At 55.5% G+C, this 20,298-nt stretch overlaps 4 protein-coding genes across 22 annotated transcripts; 2 read left to right on the forward strand and 2 right to left on the reverse strand.

The window, feature by feature from the left end:
• Window positions 1-147: 147 nt before the first annotated feature.
• LOC105495505 (splicing factor U2AF 26 kDa subunit) lies at window positions 148-7,217 on the reverse strand. Of its 16 annotated transcripts, none has more exons than XM_071086366.1 (10): window positions 7,138-7,217; window positions 6,836-6,898; window positions 6,368-6,480; window positions 6,071-6,169; window positions 5,772-5,893; window positions 5,564-5,659; window positions 2,136-2,340; window positions 1,499-1,683; window positions 832-1,207; window positions 148-748 (listed from the first exon to the last, which is right to left on the reverse strand). In XM_071086366.1, the coding sequence occupies exons 5-10, from the start codon at window positions 5,781-5,783 to the stop codon at window positions 423-425; spliced, it is 1,200 nt and encodes a 399-aa protein (XP_070942467.1). In that variant the 5' UTR covers window positions 5,784-5,893; window positions 6,071-6,169; window positions 6,368-6,480; window positions 6,836-6,898; window positions 7,138-7,217; the 3' UTR covers window positions 148-422. The 16 variants fall into 16 exon arrangements, with proteins under 16 accessions (XP_070942467.1, XP_070942466.1, XP_070942465.1 ...); XM_071086365.1 differs by having other exon boundaries at window positions 6,368-6,692; XM_071086364.1 differs by having other exon boundaries at window positions 7,059-7,148.
• Window positions 7,218-7,240: 23 nt separating this feature from the next.
• On the forward strand, window positions 7,241-8,701 carry LOC105495508 (presenilin enhancer, gamma-secretase subunit). 3 transcript variants are annotated; one of them, XM_071086376.1, is made up of 5 exons: window positions 7,241-7,399; window positions 7,534-7,690; window positions 8,117-8,221; window positions 8,407-8,569; window positions 8,611-8,701. In XM_071086376.1, exons 2-4 carry the CDS (start codon window positions 7,630-7,632, stop codon window positions 8,544-8,546), a joined length of 306 nt encoding a protein of 101 aa, XP_070942477.1. In that variant the 5' UTR covers window positions 7,241-7,399; window positions 7,534-7,629; the 3' UTR covers window positions 8,547-8,569; window positions 8,611-8,701. The 3 variants fall into 3 exon arrangements, with proteins under 3 accessions (XP_070942477.1, XP_011763460.1, XP_011763461.1); XM_011765158.3 differs by having other exon boundaries at window positions 8,407-8,701; XM_011765159.3 differs by having other exon boundaries at window positions 7,244-7,399; window positions 7,572-7,690; window positions 8,407-8,701.
• Window positions 8,702-10,136: 1,435 nt separating this feature from the next.
• LOC105495502 (lin-37 DREAM MuvB core complex component) lies at window positions 10,137-16,690 on the forward strand. The gene is made up of 9 exons (XM_011765150.2): window positions 10,137-10,457; window positions 14,356-14,431; window positions 14,614-14,664; window positions 14,984-15,013; window positions 15,094-15,179; window positions 15,267-15,433; window positions 16,190-16,330; window positions 16,419-16,492; window positions 16,566-16,690. Exons 1-9 carry the CDS (start codon window positions 10,208-10,210, stop codon window positions 16,645-16,647), a joined length of 957 nt encoding a protein of 318 aa, XP_011763452.2. The 5' UTR covers window positions 10,137-10,207; the 3' UTR covers window positions 16,648-16,690.
• Window positions 16,691-16,738: 48 nt separating this feature from the next.
• On the reverse strand, window positions 16,739-20,259 carry LOC105495500 (heat shock protein family B (small) member 6). 2 transcript variants are annotated; one of them, XM_011765146.3, is made up of 4 exons: window positions 20,105-20,259; window positions 19,003-19,878; window positions 17,953-18,075; window positions 16,739-17,865 (listed from the first exon to the last, which is right to left on the reverse strand). In XM_011765146.3, exons 2-4 carry the CDS (start codon window positions 19,198-19,200, stop codon window positions 17,704-17,706), a joined length of 483 nt encoding a protein of 160 aa, XP_011763448.1. In that variant the 5' UTR covers window positions 19,201-19,878; window positions 20,105-20,259; the 3' UTR covers window positions 16,739-17,703. The 2 variants fall into 2 exon arrangements, with proteins under 2 accessions (XP_011763448.1, XP_011763449.1); XM_011765147.3 differs by having other exon boundaries at window positions 20,097-20,252.
• Between the last annotated feature and the right edge of the window lie 39 nt (window positions 20,260-20,298).

A 20,298-nucleotide genomic window follows, 5' to 3' on the forward strand; every position in this document is an offset into this window, starting at 1 on the left:
GGTGGTCTTCCCATTTGTAGGGTATGGGGGCAGGTAGGAACCCCACTTCTACACACCCACCCATCATAAGCCAAGGAAGTTCATCAGCCTCAACAGATAGGTGAGGCCATCATTGAGAATTAGAAGTCAGCCGTGGGGTCTGTTACGGCTTCAGAACAACACAGAACACAGCACGTGTCTGTAGCAGGGCTGTTGCCCAGAGGGGATTCTGGTGGCCCAGAGGCACCTGGGGTCAACCCTCCCACATGTGGCCCTGTTTGTATGTTAGAATAGGCCCTTCTAGGGCAAAGAGCAGTGAGGATAGCTGTTGGGTCTTTGCCTAATTAGGATTGTACTTCAAGAAGTACTTTAGTGCTAATTGTATACTGGGCTTAGTAGTCAACAAAGTTCTTTATTGAGTGTTAAGCCCAACAGACCCCAGATCAGCCAAGCTTGGACAGCACCCGCAATGCATCTGCCCGCCCTAGCTGGGCGAGGTGTGTGCCAAGCTGGCCTAGAGAGGCAGAGGGCTCCCTTGCTACCACCATCTCAATCAGAGCCCGCAGCGGCGAGCGACTCGGCCGCAGCGAATAGGCAAAGGTGGACCAGGCAGCAGGCAGCCCATATCTCGCGGCCAGGTGTCGAGTAGTGCCATGGGCCATGCCCCCACCTGGCCCAGGCTCAGGGTCCAGCAGTACAATCAGCTCTTCCAGCACCTCCAGCTCATCCAGGAGGCGAGACAGGGGCTGTGACCCCAGACCGGGCAGTTCTGGAAGAAAGGGGAAGGGTAAAGGGGAGGAAGGGTGGGCGTCCAGTCCACCTTCCCCACCCCGGGGCTCCTCCAGGACTAACCCCTGCTCAGAAGTGGAAGTAGAGAGGCCTTCCATGTGTCCCCTGTCTCCAGGGCGCCTGGGGAGGACAGATGCGAGGAGGAAGGGGCGTGGGTGTTGGGGACTCCGCAGACCAAGCCAGGATAGGGATAGGGGTCGGCTTTCTCCTTGGGCCGGCAGAGGTGCCAGAGCAGAATGAACAGGAGGATCGCTATCACCGCCAAGGTCAGGAGCAGGACCAGCACCAACAGCGGGAGGAAAGTCGGCAAGGCCTGCTGAGGGATGGGCTCAGGGGTCCTCCAGGCAATGGAACTTGCTGGTGAGCTGCGCTCCTGGGAGCTAGGGCCGCCTGGGTTTCCAGTTGTGAGGGGGCAGGGCCCCTTGGCAGGGACCGGCCTCTGGGGATAAGGGGTTGGAGTAAAGCTGGAGGCCACACTCCACTCCTGCCCGCTCCCAAACTTTCCATATTTATACCCTTTAATGGGGCCACATCCCATCTGACATGGTACCTGATAAGGTAGTTGGGCCCCGCAAGGCCCAACTACCTTAACCTAGGAGCTCCCGACCCCTGCAGGCCAGTCACCTCCCGAAACCACGGCCCCACCCCTTACGTGGGGCTACGCCCTTTCCCTACATCTAGGCCCCCCACCTCCGGCACGCCCTTGCCCGGCCGGGAGTCCCATCCGCACCTCTCTGCAGCGCCTCAGGGTTCTGCCCCCGCCCGCGGCGGGAGTAGGGGTCACGGCTCCGCCGCCGCAGGGGCTACATAGCTCCGCACCGTCGGGGTTGCACTGCCCAGAAGAACACTCTCGGAACGGGAGCGTTACGAAATCGCCGTGGTCATTGAGCCCGCAGTTTTCCCGGAACTCATAGTCTAGCGGGAAAGCTGCTCTCCAGCGCGGCCGTCTAGCCCGCCCCTGCTCAGGCAACGCCCTCTCCCTTCGCCCTATCCCAGCGTGCCCCGCCCCTCCAGGACGCTCCCAGCCTATCAGCGTGCGCTCCGCTCCTGTCACTTTTCTCCGGGCTCGCCTTTTCATTCCCCGCCTGCTCGGCTCCGAGCTCCGCCCACTCCCGGTTTATCTACATAAAGCCCACCCTTTCCACCTGGCCCCTATCCCGCCTCTCCAGTCATATCCCTTCGCTGTTGCCTTGCGGTAGCCCGCACTATCTGCACAGGCTCTGCCTGCCATCCCTGTGTGATCTACATAAGGCCCACCGCTTAGACCCCTAAGCAAGACTCTCTGGCCCGTAGCCCACAGACCTCACGCCTTCCCCGCTCCCTATCACCTGCAAACTTCCAAGCAAGGCTGGGTCTCGGATTCTCACCCGGGCAGGGGGGCGGCCCGAAGCGATGCAGGCAGCTGCTGCAGCACTTGTTGTCTGGGTTCCAGTATTCAAGGCGGCCGCAGTACTGGGAGGCTTCCGGCAGTGACGCCAGAGCCAGAAGCAGCAAGGCCGTCAGGAGGCATCGTCCAGGCCCCATCTGGGGGGCCGTGATAGCGGGACCTCCAAACACAGAGCCTCTGCCACACTTTCCGGGGAAACCGAGCAGAAGAAAGGACGCGATGATGTCGGGGAACAGAATTCCCACGCCTCTTCGGAAGCCGGGAATCTACCCTCGAGTCCCCATCCCCCAACTGAGCCGGTTATCAGAGAAGCCCACAAAGCCAAAAGGGGACTAAGAGAGAGCACTGCGGATCTAGATTGCAAGAATGCATATCCCACCTCTGCCATTTCCTCACCCACCCACCTTCCCTTTTCCATCCCTAAAATGAGACAATAATAGCACCTGTCTCATAGGGTTATTGTGGAGAATTAGAATCGTTATTAGAAGTAAAGCAGGGGCTGGGTGCGGTGGCTCATGCCTGTAATCCCAACACTTCGGGAGGCCAAGACAGGAGGACCACTTGAGCCCAGGAGTTCGAGAGATCAGCCTGGACAACAAAATGAAACCCCGTCTCTTTAAAAAAAAAAAAAAAAAAAAAAAAAAGCAAAGCACTTTGCCAAGTGCAGTGGCTCACATCTGTAGTCCCTGCTACTAGGGAGGCCAAGGTGGGAGGATTGCTTGAGCCACAAATTATAGACCAGCCTGGGCAATACAGTAAGACCTCATCTCTAAAAACAAAACCAAAAAAACTGGCTGCCGGGCGCAGTGGCTCACGCCTGTAATCCCAACACTTTGGGAGGCCAAGGTGGGTGGATCACCTGAAGTCAGTAGTTCAAAACCAGCCTGGCCTACATGGTGAAACGCTGTTTCTATTAAAAATACAAAATTGGCCGGGCGCGGTGGCTCAAGCCTGTAATCCCAGCACTTTGGGAGGCCGTGACGGGCGGATCACGAGGCCAGGAGATCGAGAGACCATCCCGGCTAACACGGTGAAACCCCGTCTCTACTAAAAAATACAAAAAAAAACTAGCCGGGCGAGGTGGCGGGCGCCTGTAGTCCCAGCTACTCGGGAGGCTGAGGCAGGAGAACGGCGTAAACCCGGGAGGCGGAGCTTGCAGTGAGCTGAGATCCGGCCACTGCACTCCAGCCTGGGTGACAGAGCAAGACTCCGTCTCAAAAAAAAAAAAAAAATAAATAAAAATACAAAATTAGCTGGGCGTGATAGCGCATGCCTGTAAATTCCAGCTACTTGGGAGGCTGAGGCAGGAGAATTGCTTGAATCTGGGAGGTGGAGGCTGCAGTGAGCTGAAATCGTGCCATTGCACTCCAGCCTGGGCAACAAGAGTGAAACTCTTTTTTTTTTTTTTTTTTTTTTTTGAGATGGAGTCTCGCTCTGTCGCCCAGGCTGGAGTGCAGTGGCCGGATCTCAGCTCACTGCAAGCTCTACCTCCCGGGTTCATGCCATTCTCCTGCCTCAGCCTCCTGAGTAGCTGGAACTACAGGCGCCCGCCACCTCGCCTGGCTAGTTTTATGTATTTTTTTAGTAGAGACGGGGTTTCACTATGTTAGCCAGGATGGTCTCGGCCTCCCAAAGTGCTGGGATTACAGGCTTGAGCCACTGAGCCTGGCCAAGAGTGAAACTCTTTAAAAAAAACAAAACAAACAAGCTAAAGTGCTGGAAATAGCACCTCACATATAGTAAACTCAATGTTTAAGTGTAAGGCATTACTCACTCCCATCTCAATTTGGCAGGGACGGAGGAGACAGCCCTGTACTGACTGAGACCACCTCCCAGCACCTCACCTCACCTCACCTTCCAATCCTCATCTCCTTGGGGCTAGGACTCCTCCCACCTGCCACAACCAGGTCTCTCCCCCTTGAATAAGCCTCAGATGGAGGTGCTAAGGCTTTCAGCACAAAGGTGTCCCCACCCTACCAGTACCGTTAGGGTCCTGGGTCCCAAGCTGCCCGTGCCAAGTTCCTCAGCTGAAGTTGTGGCCGGGACCCAGTCTTGTTTCCCCTTTTCGTCACAAGTGTGGGTGGAGGGAAATGCCAAACCACAGCAAAAGCAAGTTGATACCGAAGCAAAACACAGAGCTTTATCAAGACAAGGGCGGTAGAAGAAAGTCTCCATGCTGAACAGATTACATTATGGAGCCCAGGAGCCTGGGAAAGATGGGCCAGGAGAGTGAAGGGGGCTTTGAGGAGAGGTCCTGCCAGAAATATTTGTCCCTGTCCGGGGTGAAGGGTAAGAGGGTAAGGGGGCCAGGGCCTCAGAAGCGGCCATGCCGGTGATCAGGGGAACGCCGACGGTTCCCCTCTCGGGGACAGTGGCTAGTATGGAACCTCGGGGGTGACCCGGGAATAGGAGTGTTGAGAGTTAGGTTAGAATGCTGAGGAGTGGTGCAGAGATCCTGCAGGCCTGCCTCTCTGCTCTGGGATGAGGCAGGAGGGTGCTGAAATAACTAGAGTTCTAAGACATGGCCTCAGTGGCCAGCATCGGGGTACTCAGTGGCCAGTATCAGACTGGTACTCAGTGGCCAGTATCAGGCCAGGCTAGTCGTGGATTAGGGGTTCAGGCTGGTTTGGGGATTGGGACTTAGGTACTGGTCTCCAGATGGGGCTCAGAACTACTCTTAGGGTGTAAGAGTCTTGGGAATGACCAGGCGCGGTGGCTCATGCCTGTAATCCCCACACTTTGGGAGGCCAAGATGGGTGGATTACCTGAGGTCAGGAGTTCGAGACCAGCCTGGCCAACATGGTGAAACCCCGTCTCTACTAAAAATACAAAAATTAGCCAGGCGTGGTGGTGGGCACCTGTAATCCCAGCTACTTGGAAGGCTGAGAAAGGGGAATTGCTTGAACCTGGGAGGCAGAGGTTGCAGTGAGCCGAGACCGTGCCTTTGCACTCCAGCCTAGGGAAGAAGAGCAAAACTCCGTCTCAAAAAAAAAAAAAAAAAAAAAAAGAGTCAGCCAGGAGTGGTGGCTCACACCTGTAATCCCAGCACTTTGGGAGAGTGAGGCAGGTGGATCACGAGGTTAGGAGTTCAGACCAGCCTGGCCATGATGGTGAAACCCCGTCTCTACTAAAAATACAAAAATTAGACGGGCATGGTGGCAGGCACCTGTAATCCCAGCTACTTGGGAGGCTGAGGCAGAGAATTGCTTGAACCTGGGAGGCAGAGGTTGCAGTGAGCCAAGATCGTGCCACTGCACTCCAGGCCGGGCGACAGAGCGAGTCTCCATCTCAAAAAAAAAAAAAAAAAAGAGTCTTGGGAACGTTGTTACTAGGGCTTAGGGTCAGGCTCATCTGAGGATATAGGGGCCTTAGGACATGAGGAGACATAGCAGGCTGGTCCTGAGGTACCTGCGCCTGGGTCCCCGCCCATAGAGCTGCCTCCGGAGGTTCTGGGAAATGGGCCGCAGATGCATGAAGTTGCAGAAGCCACCTCCGGTACATTCCCTGCGTAGAGAGATGGAGGAGGCCATTGTCACTGACAGTCCCTACCACACATTCAAAGTCTGGGATTCCAAGTGCCCATCCCACCCTTGAACTACCATACCCCATCTCATACTGGCGACAGCATGACTCCCGAAAGTCAGTGACAGGAGACAGTTCAGCGTGCACAGCCTGCCCATTGAACCAGCGGTTATTGAGTTCAGCCACGGCCCGCTCTGCATCCTCTTCCCGCCGGAACTGCAGGAAACGTCAGTCGGGGTCAGCAGGAGAACTCAGAGATCTTCAGGGTACTCATTAGCAGCTCTGGGGCTGGACTGGATTTAGTGATGAACTTCAAGCTGAGAGCCTTCAGTGGTCACCATCAGGCATTGAAATGCCTCCATCTCTGGGCCCTAAGTGGGGGACAGCAAGCACCTTGACATAGACGTTGCCCACGAGGTGGTCCCCAAGGTTGTCGCACATATTCATCTCTTCAATCTCCCCATACTTCTCCTGCAATTCTGTGAACACCTCCTGTGGAAGACGGAGAGGAACTCAGCTGAGCTCCCACAAGAAACCCAACCTACCCCTGCCAACCCTCACCTCGAAGAAGCTATCATAGTGCTCCTGCACCTCCACGTCGCTCACAAGACCTGGGGGAGGGGGGTAGGGTGGAATCAGGGCGTAGCCTACTGAGGACTATTCACCTTGCCCCCAGGCCTGGTCCCTTACAGTGTGATCCGTCTGCAGTTTGGGCTGTATTCTGTGGATTCCGGTACAGGTTGAGCAGCACTATCGTCTGCACAGAATTTAAAAGGGGCGGGGCCTGAGCTCATAGGGCAGGGCTGCATGCAAAGAGAGTGAGGCATGAAGGTTGGGGGTGGAACCTTGCACCCCAGCCTAAGCATGGTGAGTGCATCGGCGATCCTTTTCCCCTAAGAAACCAGAAACGGGATGGAGGGGACTGACAAGGACGAACAGCCGCGGTGTGTAGGGTGTACGCAGGGGGGCGCGACCAAGTTCCCAGGAGACTGGCAGGAAGACTGGTGGGAGGAGCCTGCAGAAAGGTCCAATCAGAAAAAAAGCCGGGCGGTAGGGAGGGCCTCAGGAACTCGGAATAGGCGGGACATGGTGACTACGGCCCCAGAAGAGGAAGGGCCAAGGAGGCGTTAACTCCAGAAGCTCCGTGCCGGGTCTCACCTGGCTGAATGTCGGCTTGTTGTGAAGCCGGGAGCACCGGTCTCCGTGCCGGCAGGCCCCGATCTTAAAGTAAAAAGAGCAGTTAACCCTGGAAGAGGTGCAAAGACAGAGGTGAACCGAGGGCTGGGGAGGCGGGACACCCCAGAAACACCGCCCCACCACCCAGGACCCCAGTACCCCGGCCTCGACCCCCCGAGAGTCCACTCCCAGCGCCCGTTCTCACTTGTCCTTCTCAGTTCCGAATATCGAAGCTAAATATTCACCCATTTTTACCCAAGCCCTCCAGTTCTGGCTGCTCTTACATCACTTCCGTTGCTTAGGAGCGCTGGGAAGTGTAGTTCGTTGCTCCCTCCAGGCGCTTACCAAGCTCTCGGAAACGCCCCAGGGCGCTTGCGCGTGGGAGACGCGCGACTCCCCGGCAGGAATTCTCTCAACGACGCATGCGTGCAGTGTTGCCTCGCCCAAAGAAGACTACAATCTCCAGGGAAACCTGGGGCATCTCGCGCATACGTCCGTAACTGAAAGTGGCTAAGGCATCCCAGCCGGAGGAAGTGAGCTCTCCCGGTAAGTTGGGGGTCGTTTCGCCCACCCTAGTAAATATAAAGAGCTCTTTAATCCAGCCAGCTTGCTAGTGGGGGCGGGGATGCTCTGCTTTTAGCAAACCCACCTTTACATTTATCTCTGATTTGTTGTAATAGGGGCGTGGTTGTTCGTGATCCTTGCATCTGTTACTTAGGGTCAAGGCTTGGGTCTTGCCCCGCAGACCCTTGGGACGACCCGGCCCCAGCGCAGCTATGAACCTGGAGCGAGTGTCCAATGAGGAGAAGTTGAACCTGTGCCGGAAGTACTACCTGGGTAAGGGCAGATCACTAGGGTCCCAGGAAAAGAGAGGGGACTGGACTAGAGCACCCGAGGGAAGAGGGCCTCGGGGCCTGGATTCGTGAGTCTAAGAGATGAAGCACCTGTGAACGCCAACTCCTGGATTTGAGCGGGGAGGGCCTGGGTCCTGAGGAATGAGGAAGCTGGGGCGTCAGTTTCTGGATCCCAAGAGAGGAGGGGGATTGAGGGCCTGGACTCTTGGGTCCAGCGAAAGAGATGGTTGAGGAATCAGATTGCTGGATCCCAAAGAGGAGGCAGATTCCTGAGTCCCTGACAGCAGAAATCTCCATTTGAACTTGAGTGTGGGAGAGTTTCTTCCAAATAGATCTGGGTGGGAGTTGGAGATCTTCATTGCCTTATGAGGTTTTAGGGTTTGTGTGTTTTTTTTTTCTTTCTCCCTAGGTGGGTTTGCTTTCCTGCCTTTTCTCTGGTTGGTCAACATCTTCTGGTTCTTCCGAGAGGCCTTCCTTGTCCCAGCCTACACAGAACAGAGCCAAATCAAAGGCTGTGAGTCCAGAGTACAGAGGAGGGAGGCCAGTGGCTGGGGAGACGGGGAAGCGGGGGAGTCTTGGTGGGAAGGGACAATGGAGGATCCAGAATTTTGGGGCTCTGGGTGAGAAGGGAAGGCTGGTCTAGGGAAGTCTGGAGAGCAGCAGGAGGCCAACCCTTCCCACTTCTGTTTCCCATGACAGATGTCTGGCGCTCAGCTGTGGGCTTCCTCTTCTGGGTGATAGTGCTCACCTCCTGGATCACCATCTTCCAGATCTACCGGCCCCGCTGGGGTGCCCTTGGGGACTACCTCTCCTTCACCATACCTCTGGGCACCCCCTGACAACTTCTGCACAGACTGGAACCCTGCTCATTCTCCCAGGACAGGCTCCTTAGAGCAGAGGAGCCTGTCCTGGGAGCCCCTTCTCAAACTCCTAAGACTTGTTTTCATCTCCCCTGTTCTCTGCTGACATCACCCAATAAAGGACCCTAACTTTCGATACTGACTTCCTGGGATCTTTTAGAGGTTGAGGCATAAATGATTATTAACATTTAAAAACATTTGTTGAGTGCTTTGTGCCAGGCTTAGTATTTAGACATGATGTACATTTTTTACAGTAAATACTACTCATAATCTTCTGAACTAGGAACTTTCCTGCGCAGGAAACTATTAGATGAGGAACTAAGAAAGAAATAGTGCTTCCGTTGCTTTTTTTTTTTTTTTTTTTTGAGACAGTCTTGCTCTGTTGCCCAGGCTGGAATGCAGTGGTACAATTGGTCTAGTGCTTCCATTTCTAGGGGCTGTTACCCTGTACTGGTAGTCGTGAATTCAAAAACATAACTTTCCTACTGTGGGCTTCAGTATTCTCATCAGAAGTGTAGATCACAATGCTACCTCCTAGGATTTATTTGGACCAAGATGTGTGATAAATCCAAGTTTCCCGTTTTCTGAAGGAAGTGTTGTCTGCAAAAATAAAAATAGTCAAGAGCTTTCTCAGAGAATCCTTCCTTGACCATCCATCTTATTTAAAATTCAATCACCACCTTGATATTCCTATGTCTGTTTAAGGCTACACTTTTTTTGTGGGTTTGTTTTTTTTTTTTTTTTTTTTTGGTGGGGGGCTGGGGATTTGTTGTTGTCTGTTTTTCGAGATGGAGTCTTGCTCTGTCACTCAGGCTGGAGTGCAGAAGTGCGATCTCCGCTCACTGCAACCTACGCCTCCCGGGTTCAAGCGATTCTCCTGCCTCAGCCTCTGGAGTAGCTGGAATTACAGGGGCATGCCATCAGTCCCGGCTAATTTTTGTATTTTTGGTAGAGACGGGGTTTCACCATGTTGGCCAGGCTGGTCTCGAACTCCTGGTCGCAGGTGATCTGCCCACCTCGGCCTCCCAAAGGGCTGATACTTACAGGTGTGGGCCACCATGCCCTGCCCAGACTATATTCTTTCTCCTATTACATTTCACTTAGAATGTTTTACTTGTTTACTGTTTATCTTCCATCCTTTAAAAGATAAGCCCTATTAGGGCAGGGATTTTTGTCTGTTCTGTTCCTCAAGTTGTCCCCAATGCCTAGAAGAGTGCCCGGCATACTAATAAATATTTGCAAAATGAATGAAGTTGTACCTGCAAAGAGATTAACTGGTACCTGTCACCTAGAGAGTGCTCAGTGAAAGGGAACCCAACGTTATTTTACATTAGTCTTCCTCTTAGGGATGAAGGGACTCCAACGGTTGGTTAAATATGGTAAAGAGCTAAATTGGTGTTGCTCAACCCTTCTAACACTACAAGTCCCGGGAAGCCTCGCGATGCCCTAATCCTTTGTTTCCCACCGTGCCCCGCGCGGCGCAGGCGCTGTTACTCCGGGTGGGTCTGGGAACCTGGAACTACACCTCCCAGGAAGCTTGGTGGTCGATGGTTTGTTTCCGGAAGCAAAGCCCCAGGAGGGTGGGACCTAAAGCTGGGAGACTACGGAGGCAGCTCTCAATTGGTCAGGATGTAAGATTGATGACTGCATTAACTAATAGGAGCAAGCTGCTGCCGAAGGGGCCCGCCCACAGAAGGGTGGTGGCCAGGGTCCAGGCTGAACACAACCAAAGGCGGAGGAGCTGTGGCCCACGAAGCTCATCTTTGAACTGTCCCCGCCCGCCTCCCGCCTTGATTTGTGACCCTAGGCCCTTTGGGGCGCCTCTGACCCAGCTAGCCAGATCCTGGACCCAAACCATGTTCCCCGTGAAGGTGAAAGTGGAGAAATCAGGTGAGGACCCTGACGTCGGGGGCCTGTCGGGACCATCGGGTTGACAGGGTGTGGAGTCCCGGTAGAAGGGAGTATCGCGGAAAGGGGACTGCACGACTTTTCCCTGCAGCCCACCTGACAATCGCTGTATCAGGCAGCGAGCGTTGGCTGCCACCTTCACACCCTCCCGGTCTGCGCTTGAAGTCGCTTTGAGATTGAATGGTGGTGGCTCAGGCAGTGCGGTGCGTGGTAAGATATGGGGAATCCTGAGCCGGTAACTCTGAGAAGGGCCCTTTTCTCTTTTTTTTAATCTAAATTTTTTAAATATTTAAGTAGGGTCGGAGTATCGCTATATTGCCCAGGCTGGTCTCGAACTCCTGACCTCAAGTGATCCTCCCGCCTTAGCTTCCTAAAGTGCTGAGATTACAGGCGTGAGCCCCCGCGCCCGGCCGAGAAGTTCTCTTTTCTTGGCTTCCCCTCAGTTTCCCCATTTCCAGCAGTGATCAGTCACACATACTTGCTGTGAGCCTGAAGTACAGGCACTCTTAATCCTCACAGTCACTATATTCCAGTAATCCTAGGAAATAGGAATTGTGGTCATTGGGGAAACTGAAACTTAGATCATTTTGGGTTGGGGCAGAGCTGACCGGATCGCAGGCCTGGCATGGTAAGGGCAGTGGGAGGGGTGCAGAATTTAGACAGAAAGATAATAGTAAAATGATGTAGGATGTCCCATGGCAAAAGTGTTATCAAAACAAAGTGGCAGGCCAGGTGCGGTGGCTCACGCCTGTAATCCCAACACTTTGGGAGGCCGAGGCCGGCAGATCACTTGAGGTCAGGAGTTTGAGACCAGCCTGGGCAACATGGCAAAACCCTGTCTCTATAAAAAATACAAAAAAAAAAAAAAAAAAAAAAAAAAGAAAGAAAGAAAGAAAGAAAATTAGCCAGGTGTGGTGGCACGAGCCTCTAGTCCCAGCTATTCAGGAGGCTGAGGCAGGAAGATCGCTGGAGCCGGGGAGGTGGAGGTTGCAGTGAGCTGAGATCACACCACTGCACTCCAGCCTGGGTGATAGATTGAGACCCTGAAAAAACAAACAAACAAACAAAGAAAAAACCAAAAAACGAAGGGAGAGAGAGAGAGAGAGAAAGAAAGAAAAGGGAGGGAGGGAAGGAAGGAAGAATAAAGGAAGGAAAAAGGAAAGGAAAGGAAAAGGAAAGGAGAAAGAAAGAAAAGGAAGGAAGGAAAGAAAGAAAAAGAAAGAAAGAAGAAAAGAAAAGAAAAAAAAAGAAAGAAAAGTGAAGTGGGTCTGACCACAAATGATGGTGAGGGAAGGTATACATCTCTTAGTCCCAGGCTGAGGAGTGCAGACTCCACCCCTGGGTGCTGTAGAGTCATGGAAGGTTCCAATGGAAGGTTCCAAGCAGGGGAAGATCAGGGTCAGGTTTGTTATTTTTCTGGAAGATTCCCCTGGCTGCCTTGTGGAGGGTGGATCAGAAGGGGACACTGAGGTGGGAGCCCAGGGGGAGCAAAGGTCTGGACCAGCATGGGTAGAGTGGAGAGGAGGTAGGTGGGAGAGACACTAGGGAGGCCTAGTGGACAGGTCATGGGATTGCTGGGCTGGGGTAGGGGAGAGAGAGGGGTATTCATGGTGAGGTACAGGGAGGAACTAGGGGACAGTGAGGCGACCCTTGAGAGGGAGGCTTCAGGCCCAAGTCGGGGGTTCAGGAGAGAAGCTGGGCCTGGGGAGAGATCCGTACCCTCTGCATCCGCCCAAGGCTTTGCTGCAATCTCAGCTACTCCCTTCCCCACCCTCACTCTGTCTTTCCTCTGAGCTATGTTTGAATCCCTGTGTCTCCTGACCTTCTCAGGAAGTCCCTGGACTGGTCAGGCAAGTTCCCAGGTGTCCCCTCCTGGCTCTGAGCACTAGAGCCAGAGCTCCCACCAGTCAGAAAGGCAGAGCAAACACCTCTCAAAGGTAGGACAGCATAACATCATCACTCCCTCAAGTTCTGTGATGATGGGAGGCAGCCACAGGCTCACTGGGCAGGAGGTTGGGCCTAGATCTCATTTCCTGAGGGGGAAAAAAAAGTCCAAACAGGATGTTTTAGGTGAAATCTCCTAATTTTGGCCGGGCATGGTGGCTCATGCCTATAATCCCAGCACTTTGGGAGGCTGAGGTGGGTGGATCATGAGGTCAGGAGTTTGAGACCAACCTGGTTAATATGGTGAAACCCTGTCTGTACTAAAAATACAAATATTAGTTGGGCATGGTGGCACACGCCTATAGTCCCAGCTGCTTGAGAGGCTGAGGCAGGAGAATCACTTGTACTCGGGAGGCAGAGGTGGCAGTGAGCCGAGATCACGCCACTGCACTCCAACCTGGGCAACAGAGCAAGACTCTGTCTCAAAAGAAAAGAAATCTCCCAATTTTTAAATGTCAGTTCATTCAAATTGAATTCAGATTTAAAATTATACCACTGTTGGCCGGGTGTGGTGGCTCACGCCTGTAATCCCAGCACTTTGGGAGGCCGAGGCCAGCGGATCACTGAGGTCAGGAGTTCGAGACCAGCCTGGTCAACATGGTAAGACCCCATCTCTACTAAAAATACAAAAATTAGCTAGGCATGGTGGCGGGCTCCTGTAATCCCAGCTACTTGGGAGGCTGAGGCAGGAGAATCGCTTGAACCTAGGAGGTGGAGGTTGCAGTGAGCCAAGATTATGCCACTGCATTCCAGCCTGGGTGACAGAGCAAGACTCCGTCTCACAAAACATAAATACATTAATTAATTAAAATAAAGTTATACCACTGCCTCAACCAGATTCTGCACTCAGGTTGAGCCTCTGTCTCATAACTTCAGCTTTGGAACCAGACAGCCTGGGTTCAAATAATCAGCTCTGCAATTTCTTTGCTGTGTGCCTTTGAGCATGTGGCCTAACATCTCTGTGCCTCAGTTTCTTTTTTTTTGAGACGGGGTCTCGCTCTGTCACCCAGGCTGGAGTGCAGTGGCCGGATCTCAGCTCACTGCAAGCTCCGCCTCCCGGGTTCACGCCATTCTCCTGCCTCAGCCTCCCGAGTAGCTGGGACTACAGGCGCCCGCCGCCTCGCCCGGCTAGTTTTTTGTATTTTTTAGTAGAGACGGGGTTTCACCGGGTTAGCCAGGATGGTCTCGATCTCCTGACCTTGTGATCCACCCATCTCGGCCTCCCAAAGTGCTGGGATTACAGGCTTGAGCCACCGCGCCCGGCCTCAGTTTCATTCTTTTTAAAATACGAATAAAAATAATATCTATCTGAGCCAGGCTCTATGGCACGTGCTTATAGCCCCAGCTATTTGGGAGGCTGAGACAGCAGGATCACTTGAGCCCAGGAGTTCAAAACCAGTCTGGACAACATCATGAGATCCTTTCTCAAGGAAAAAAAAATCACATCTACCCCTAAGAGTTATTGTGATAATTCAGTGAGTTATCATGTATAATACATAGGTATTTAAACCTTGCCACTGGGACAGGCACAGTGGCCCACACCGGTAATCCCAGCACTTTGGGAAGCCGAGATGGCTCACTGGAATCCAGGAGTTCAAGACCAGCCTGGTCAATATCGTGAGACTCCACCTCTATATAATTTTTTCTAATATATTTATATCATATTAAAACACATTTTTTTAAAACCCAAAAGGCTCATAAGGTAAGGTGATTGGCTTTGCCTCCTGTCACAGTGCGATTGGGCGGGACAGCTCTGGAACTCAGAGCTCTTGGCATCACTCCAGCCATCTCTGCCTGCTGCACCCTTTCAGGCTGCCTGGGCCTGGCTCTGAGATTGGCCAGGGCAGATGGCACGCATGCCCCTCCCTGACCCAGTCCGCTGTCCACTTAGCTGGGGCCTGGGACCTGACTCCTGCTGGGTTCCCTCTTGCCCCAGAGCTGGAGATGGCCAAAGCCCGGAACCAACTGGATGCCGTCTTGCAGTGTCTGCTGGAGAAGAGTCACATGGACAGGTAGGCCAGCGTGGGGTCACAGGGCCAGGCACCGTGGCAGGTTGGGGCCTCTGATCTTGGGTGGATTGGGTGGGACCCCAGAGGCTGACTTGGGGAGGAAGGTGCTTAATGGAGAGGCTGCTCGGTGCCTTCCTTCTCTGGGGCCCTGGAACCCTGAGCTGAGAGATCGCTTCTGCCTCTAGGGAGCGTCTGGATGAGGAAGCTGGGAAAACGCCCTCAGACACCCATAATAAGTGAGTTTTTCTGATTGGATTTGGAGCTGAGAGTTTGTGGTTGGTAACTTCTTCCCTTATCCAAGCCCTGACCGCTCAGCCCAGCACTACCTCCATCAAAGTCCTGACCACTCCACCTGTACAAAGACCCTGCGGCAGGAGAAGCTTAGGTCCCCTCGCATTTGCCTCCTAGACCCCCACGGGTATGGGTGGGACAAAAGGCCCAAGAGGCAAGTGGGGTTCATGTGAGCATCTCAGGTTTGATACCAGTATCCCCAGGGTGCCCTCTGCAGGGTTTTGCACAGGCATTTGTCTGAGGGTCAACTGTCTTTCCCCACAGGGACTGCTCCATCGCAGCCACTGGCAAAAGGTAAGGTGGCAGGGTCCCAGCCAGCTGACTAGAGGCTCTCAGCTCCTACCCCAGTCCTGACACTCCCTCTCCCTACGCAGGCCATCTGCCCGCTTCCCCCACCAGCGGAGGAAGAAGAGGAGGGAGATGGATGACGGGCTGGCTGAGGGAGGGCCACAGCGATCCAGTGAGTAGACGGTGGCCCTAGAGGGTCAGCAAGGAGCTGAGGGCCTACGGGAGGATGCTCACACACCTCCCATCCCCACCCTCCCAGACACATATGTGATCAAGCTGTTCGACCGCAGCGTGGACTTGGCCCAGTTCAGCGAGAACACGCCACTGTACCCGATCTGCCGTGCCTGGATGCGAAACAGCCCCTCTGTGCGCGAGCGCGAATGCTCTCCCAGCTCACCCCTGCCCCCGCTGCCTGAGGATGAGGAGGTGGGATGGGTAGTGGACCCCAGCCCAGCAGCCTGGTGCCAGGGCAGTGGGTGGATAGGCTTAAAGGATCCTGCCCCTAAGCTAGAGGGGTAGACAGACACAGGTCCCTCACATGAATCCTGGATCAGGCCAGGCACACAGATGTGCACCCTTAGGCTGGGGTGTGGATCGAGGTCCCTAGGGAAGACATACATAGCCACCTGGCCTGGGGGACAGGGAACAGGGTTACCCTGGGCAGTTAGATGTGGATCTCCAAGATCAGGGGTTCCCAAGAGCCGAGGGGCTAGACAAGGGTCCTTAGTACAGACAGAAGTGGCCACCAGGCCTTGAGGAGCAGATGGGCTGGGCAGGAACGGATGGGGGTCTATAAGCCATCTGGCCCAGGAGGGTAGACAAGGGTCCCCAGGACAGACATATAGGACCCTTCACGCTGTCAAAAATGGACAGAGCTTCCTAGGTGGCACAGATGTGACCCCGTGGACAGGATTCCCTGAGGCAGGCAGACGTGACTCCCTGGGCTGACAGGTGTAGATGGAGTTTCTGGGCTGGATAGGAGAAGACAGGGGTCCCTGGGGCAGGCGGACTTGACCCCCTGGCTGGTTGAGGTGTCTGCCCTTCAGACATGCCTCCTGTCTGAGTCCCTTAGTGAGCCCCTCATGCCATTTGTTGCTGGGAAAGGCAGGAGGGATGAATGTGGATTCCCAGCCCCTCTGCTTTGACTCTCTTGGGCCTGGCTTGGGGCCCTTGTGTCCCCAGGGCTCAGAGGTCAACAACAGCAAGAGTCGTGATATGTACAAGCTGCCGCCACCCACACCCCCCGGGCCACCTGGAGATGCCTGCAGATCCCGCATCCCATCCCCACTGCAGCCTGAGATGCAGGGCACCCCTGATGATGAGGTGAGTATGCCAGGCTGGCCCAGGGTTATGGGACACATGTGGTGGGGCTCAGGAATGTCTACTCAACCTGGCCTCTCTGTCCATGCAGCCCTCTGAGCCCGAGCCCTCACCCTCCACACTCATCTATCGCAACATGCAGCGCTGGAAACGCATCCGCCAGAGGTGAGCGTCCCCCAACCTGCTTGCCCCTCCTAGGGCCTTTTGCAACTGCTGAGTCTTCCCTCTGCCTCCCCAGGTGGAAGGAGGCCTCTCATCGGAACCAGCTTCGTTACTCAGAAAGCATGAAGATCCTACGAGAGATGTACGAACGACAGTGATGTTCCCAGGTCCCCCCACCCCAGTAAACATCCCCCAACTCCACACTGGTGTCTGCTCCGGTCCATCCTTCCTGGCCCAGACACAAAGCAGTTGGCAGAGCTCTAGCACATTTATTGGGAGAGTGAGCCTGGGAAAGAGTAAGGGAGTGGTGGCAGGGAGAAAGGCTGTAGGGAATCAGAGCCGGTGCTCAGCTGGGTCTTGAAGGAGAAGAGGAGGAGGGTGAGAGGTGGGTTGCCGAGGATTATCTGGTTGAAGAAGACTTGGGGGTCAAGACAAAGGGACTTAGGGGGACGGGGTCTGGTTAGAGTTAGGGAGGGGGCCTAGGACATTCGTGCAGAGTCTGGGGAGGTTTGGGTGGGAGAGTCTGTACAGTTTGGGGTTGGGTGTTCTGGTTGGCCTGGGATAGGTGTCCAAGAATTAGGGTGGTCAGAAGAAGGTTCCAGAGTCTGGTGTGGCTGGCTGGGGTTTCACAGCAGAAAATGGGCTGGAGCGGGGCAGTTGTGGACTGTCTGGTCGTAGGGGAAGGATCAGGTCTTGGGAACCAGGCCTGGATGGTCTGGAGTGGGAAGTCTGTGCAGTCCAGGACATTTGGGAGGTGGGGGGGATTGTGCCTGACAGGCCTGGGGTTGGGGGAGGGCTGTCTACACCATAATTTGGTGTCAAAATAGGGAAGGGATGGAAATGTAGTACCCAGATATCTTCGTAGAGGACTCAGAAGGAAGTAGAGAAGGGGTCTTAAGTGGGGCTATATGCCAAGAAAGTGGGTCGGTGGGGCTGAGACTGTTGGCTGAGGGTTAGGGTAGTGCTGGTAGGGTCTGGAAGCCGGCGAGGTGTCGGTGTGGGGTCCGAAAGCTGGAGGAGGTGTGAGAGCGAGGGTGTCAGTGTAAGGGTCTAGGTTATCAAGGCAGTGTCCAGGGTGGAGGTCAGGGCAGAATCCAGGAGTGGGTGAGAGGACAGTTCTTGGCGCGCTCGGGACATCTGGCTGGGCGGAGTCAGATCGGCTTCAATAGAGGGAGCCTGAAGACGCTCCCGGGGTGCGGGCGCGGCCCAGCCCCCTACTTGGCTGCGGCTGGCGGTGGGGCCTGGGTCGACGCTGGTGCGGCCTGGATGGACAGGACGCCCTCGGGGGACAGCGCAGACGTCACGGCAGCCGGATCCACGCCAGGCGGCAGGCGGTAGCGGCGGTGGAACTCGCGCGCGACGAATCCGTGCTCATCCTGGAGGGGAGGGAGGCTTGAGCGGCCCCGCCCCTCTGGCCCTGCTGCGCGCGTACTCGCTCCAACCCCGCCCCCGCCGCGGCTCACCGGGCGTTCCTCGTGGCGCGCGTGCACCTCCACGTGTTCGCCCACCACCTTGACAGCAATTTCCTCCGGCGAGAAGTGCTTCACGTCCAGCAGCACCGAGAAGTGGCCGGGGTCTGTCGGCACCTGCGCGCAGCGGGCGCGGGCGGGACTGTTACCCGGCCGGGCCAGGCTCGCGGGACCCACCCAGGGAGACCCCACCCCCGTCGGTTCCGTGCCGCGGCTCACTCTGGCCTCCGGAGCTGAGCAGTCCGCTTTCCTACTGGGAGTCACCCAGTACCTCTTCACCCTGAATAACGAGGATTCGCCCTCCCCCTGTAATATCTGGGGTTGCCCTATTCCCTGCAGTGATAAGGCTCCCTTCCCCTGCAAGGTCAGGAACCTGTGCCCTCCCCTGGTGTCAGCGAATCCGAAGTCATCGTGCCCCCCAGGGCACTGATTCCCCAGCTCCCTCCTCAGAGCCCCGGGTCCCTTCTCCCCCAGTCCCACCAAAGTCGCCGAGATGACCCTTCCCCCGTCTCCAGGATCCTCTGCTTACTCTCCCAGTCGAGTCACCGGACCTCAGCACCTACTGGTAGCCTTCCCCCACTTCATAGTGGCCAGGAACCCTTCCTCAAGTCGCAGGGCCCTCCCCTCCTCTTCTGGAGATACCAGGCCACTGCACACAGTCTGTCAACTCTTCCCTGAGGCTAAGAACATTCCTTCCCCTTGGGAGTCACTGCCCGCCTCCTTTTCCCCAGATTTCCCGTGTCACCAGCCTCCTTCAGAGTAAGCAAGACTCCCCTTAGAGTGACCCAGGCCTTCTATTCTCTGGAGCTGAGACCCCCCGCCACACACACACACACACACCCCCCTAAGAGCGACTGGGACCTCCCACCCGCTGCAGTGAGCCGGCCTCTGAGATTCCCCAGGAACTCCGGAAGCCCTTCGGAGCTGCGGACTCTCCACCCCGCCCAAGGCCAAGGAACATTCTCTCACACGTTCCTACCCCAGGCTGCCCCAGACCCCTGGCATTGGAAGTGGTCGAGTTCGCCCCCTCCCCAGGCCTGGCACCTGGGCGACAGGCAGCGCCACGCTGGGTGCGCGCAGGTAGTAGGGGGCGAGGGTGGTGGGGCAGAGCGCAGCCAGCTCGGCCTCCAGCAGCCCCTCGCCGAAGCGCTGGTCAAAGAGGCGTCCGGGCGCCGAAAGTCCGGGCAACGGGGCCGAGGCACGGCGCAGCCAAGACGGTTGCACAGGCACCGGGATCTCCATCCTGTTCCTCCGCGTTGCAGTGCTCCTGCGTGCGCAGCCGCCGATTTATAGTTCGCCCTGTGCCGGCCCCTCGGAGGGCTGCCCAGGGACACTGGGACCGTGGCCAGACCCGGCCATTAGGAGAGCCTTATTTAGAAACCCAAACAATGACTTGGCCATTTATTAAGCGCTTGCTGGATGCCTGGCAAATGCTGTCAAGAAGATGTCATGAAGATTCCCCAATTTCCAGAAGGGGAAACTAAGGCTGAGGCAGCGGAGCCTTGAGGGTGTGGGGAGCACAGCGCGGTGATTGGGGCCCAGAGCCCAAGAGGCCCACAGAAGAGTTTCCAGTCCCTTTAATCCATTGCCTCCCCGCTGGCAGGTCTGAGGATGACGCAGATGGAGGTCTTAGGAGCAGATTCCTGGGGAATGCGGTAGCCCGGCCAGGATGTCAGGAGGACATAGAACAGGCCCTCCCTACCCTCATCCTCAGCCGGGCCTTGGGCCCAGTCCCCCGGCAGGCCGGGCCTAATTCTGTGCCTCTGACTCAGCCTCTGGTGTGCACCGGCCAGGGGGCGCGAACATGAACAGTTCAGGCTGGCCCCCCGGGGGCCGCGCGCTGGGGCTCGAAATAGCTCATTTTGATCCCGCTACCTCGGCCAGGAGCCCAGACCTGGCAACTGATGCAACCAGCTGCTCCTGCAACAAGAAGTAAGTGGTTAGATGACCACCAGGACGGTCTGATTGGCCCAACTGATGGGGGAATAGCTGTTAGAGAGGGAACACAGCGCCCCCCGCCCCCACGCCATTGCCCCTGCAACAGAAAGAATGGTAGTTAGACCGGAGTCGGGACAGGACTTCTGCAGCAAGAAGGCGCTTAAAAACCTGGACTTTTAAGCAAGGGTACTTTAGATCACCTCCTAACCTCAGGCCCAGCCTCAGATCCTTCCCATTGGTGCACGATCTTGCCAATTACTGCTACACGCGGCAGGTTCTCCAATCAAACGCGCCCTGTCGGGCAGGCAGTCGTCCCAGCCAATCGTGAAGCACCTCCCTCCGGGTACTTTTGTTTCCTCTCTTTCATTGGTCGCCTTGGAGGCCGCTCACCGCCTGCGCGGG

The sequence above is a fragment of the Macaca nemestrina genome, chromosome 20 (genome assembly GCF_043159975.1).
Source record: "Macaca nemestrina isolate mMacNem1 chromosome 20, mMacNem.hap1, whole genome shotgun sequence".
NCBI lineage: Eukaryota > Metazoa > Chordata > Mammalia > Primates > Cercopithecidae > Macaca > Macaca nemestrina.

Excerpts from the sequence above, each read along its gene's own strand:
- LOC105495505 (XM_071086362.1), bottom strand. The coding sequence starts at position 4,330 with ATGGAGACTTTCTTCTACCGCCCTTGTCTTGATAAAGCTCTGTGTTTT. Across the intron at positions 2,341-4,138 it reads TGGGACCCAGGACCCTAACG|TGTGGCAGAGGCTCTGTGTT; the intron begins GTACTGGTAGGG and ends TTCCCCGGAAAG. Across the intron at positions 749-831 it reads ACTTCCACTTCTGAGCAGGG|AACTGCCCGGTCTGGGGTCA; the intron begins GTTAGTCCTGGA and ends CCTTTCTTCCAG.
- LOC105495508 (XM_011765158.3), top strand. The coding sequence starts at position 7,630 with ATGAACCTGGAGCGAGTGTCCAATGAGGAGAAGTTGAACCTGTGCCGG. Across the intron at positions 7,691-8,116 it reads GTGCCGGAAGTACTACCTGG|GTGGGTTTGCTTTCCTGCCT; the intron begins GTAAGGGCAGAT and ends CTTTCTCCCTAG. Across the intron at positions 8,222-8,406 it reads ACAGAGCCAAATCAAAGGCT|ATGTCTGGCGCTCAGCTGTG; the intron begins GTGAGTCCAGAG and ends TTCCCATGACAG.
- LOC105495502 (XM_011765150.2), top strand. The coding sequence starts at position 10,208 with ATGACTGCATTAACTAATAGGAGCAAGCTGCTGCCGAAGGGGCCCGCC. Across the intron at positions 15,014-15,093 it reads ATCGCAGCCACTGGCAAAAG|GCCATCTGCCCGCTTCCCCC; the intron begins GTAAGGTGGCAG and ends CTCCCTACGCAG. Across the intron at positions 16,493-16,565 it reads TGGAAACGCATCCGCCAGAG|GTGGAAGGAGGCCTCTCATC; the intron begins GTGAGCGTCCCC and ends CTGCCTCCCCAG.
- LOC105495500 (XM_011765146.3), bottom strand. The coding sequence starts at position 19,200 with ATGGAGATCCCGGTGCCTGTGCAACCGTCTTGGCTGCGCCGTGCCTCG. Across the intron at positions 18,076-19,002 it reads TGGCGCTGCCTGTCGCCCAG|GTGCCGACAGACCCCGGCCA; the intron begins GTGCCAGGCCTG and ends CGCTGCGCGCAG. Across the intron at positions 17,866-17,952 it reads CGCGCCACGAGGAACGCCCG|GATGAGCACGGATTCGTCGC; the intron begins GTGAGCCGCGGC and ends CCTCCCCTCCAG.